The following is a 1,072-nucleotide window of genomic DNA, read 5'->3' as shown; positions in this document are numbered from 1 at the left end:
GACTTTTCGTAACGGCAGAGTCGGGCTTTAAGGGTCTCTAGCCAACGATGACATTCTCTTCCCTAAAGTGAGGGCTCGGCTGTTTATATAGGATCCAGTTCTGGTAGTAGGTCCATGTGATAGGCAGGGATGGGAGCGCGATAGGGGTGATGGACCTAGAGGAAGCCAAGGCTCAGGCGAAGGCAGCATCTTTAGATTTGGTACGGTGAGGATGGCCGTGATCCTGTGTTGATCTGCTACATAGGTGTTAGTGAATGCCAATAAGCAGCCCCCTGTATGCCGAATTGCGAGGAAGAGTGACTTGGAAGCGCAGATTGTTGACAAGCTCAAGTGAGCCTCTGTGATGGTGTGATTATCATCAAAGGGCTCTTCTGTTTTCTTAGACAGAAGGAAGTTTTGAAGGAGAAGCAACAGACTGACCTCTACAGCTTTGACCCATCGTTGAAGATAAAGTATATGCGGTATAACTGCAGGATAGCCCTGCCTGACTTCCAGAGATACGTGAGATGACCCTATGGGTCTCTAGCGGGTAATCTGTACTTTTAAGATCCTCCATCATCGAGAGCTCCTCCTGAAGAAGCATCGAACTGAAGCCGTGATTATGAAGGGGAAAGCTGAAGAGGAAGAAATGAGGCAAATGGTTGGTAGGAATATCCACTCGTGCTTAGTAGGACAGGAAGCGTTTCCTTTGTAGTGCGTGTTATTGCTGAGCTGAAGGATATTGCCAAGCCTGTGAATCTACCACTCCCGGCACAGGCTTTCGAGCAACCATCTGTGAGGGCTGAGGGGGGGGCCTGTGATGGGCATGGTGGAAGGTCCTCAGGTTAACGTTCTCATCTGGCCATGTACTCCAGAGCAAGCGGCGACGTTTAAGATACCGAAGATTGCATTTGCAGCGAGTGACGAGATGTGGAATCAGCAGAGGGCCAAGGAGGAGGCCCAACGTGACCCTCGGAACAGGAGGGCCAGGCAGGACCCCAAGATGAAGGACGGTAGGAGTGCCCGCCAGCGGTGGATCGAGCAGCAAGAGCGGGATGGCGACCCGGGAGAGAAGGCCTCATGATGTGCCATG

The 1,072-nt window shown here is 51.8% G+C and overlaps 1 protein-coding gene across 1 annotated transcript; it reads left to right on the top strand.

Annotated features, from left to right (window-relative positions):
- Positions 1–149: 149 nt before the first annotated feature.
- On the top strand, positions 150–992 carry Pmar_PMAR025494 (Translation initiation factor IF-3, putative; the record flags this gene model as incomplete). Its single annotated transcript, XM_002786104.1, has 6 exons — positions 150–200; positions 245–330; positions 384–501; positions 548–644; positions 695–774; positions 824–992. Coding segments are annotated over 6 exons (601 nt in total), but the record flags the coding sequence as incomplete, so codon positions are not given.
- Positions 993–1,072: the final 80 nt, after the last annotated feature.

This window comes from Perkinsus marinus (assembly GCF_000006405.1).
Source record: "Perkinsus marinus ATCC 50983 genomic scaffold scf_1104296931888, whole genome shotgun sequence".
In the NCBI taxonomy this organism is placed as follows: Eukaryota; Perkinsozoa; order Perkinsida; family Perkinsidae; genus Perkinsus; species Perkinsus marinus.
Note: the sequence above shows the minus strand (reverse complement) of the source record. Positions and strands in the feature narration are given on the sequence as shown.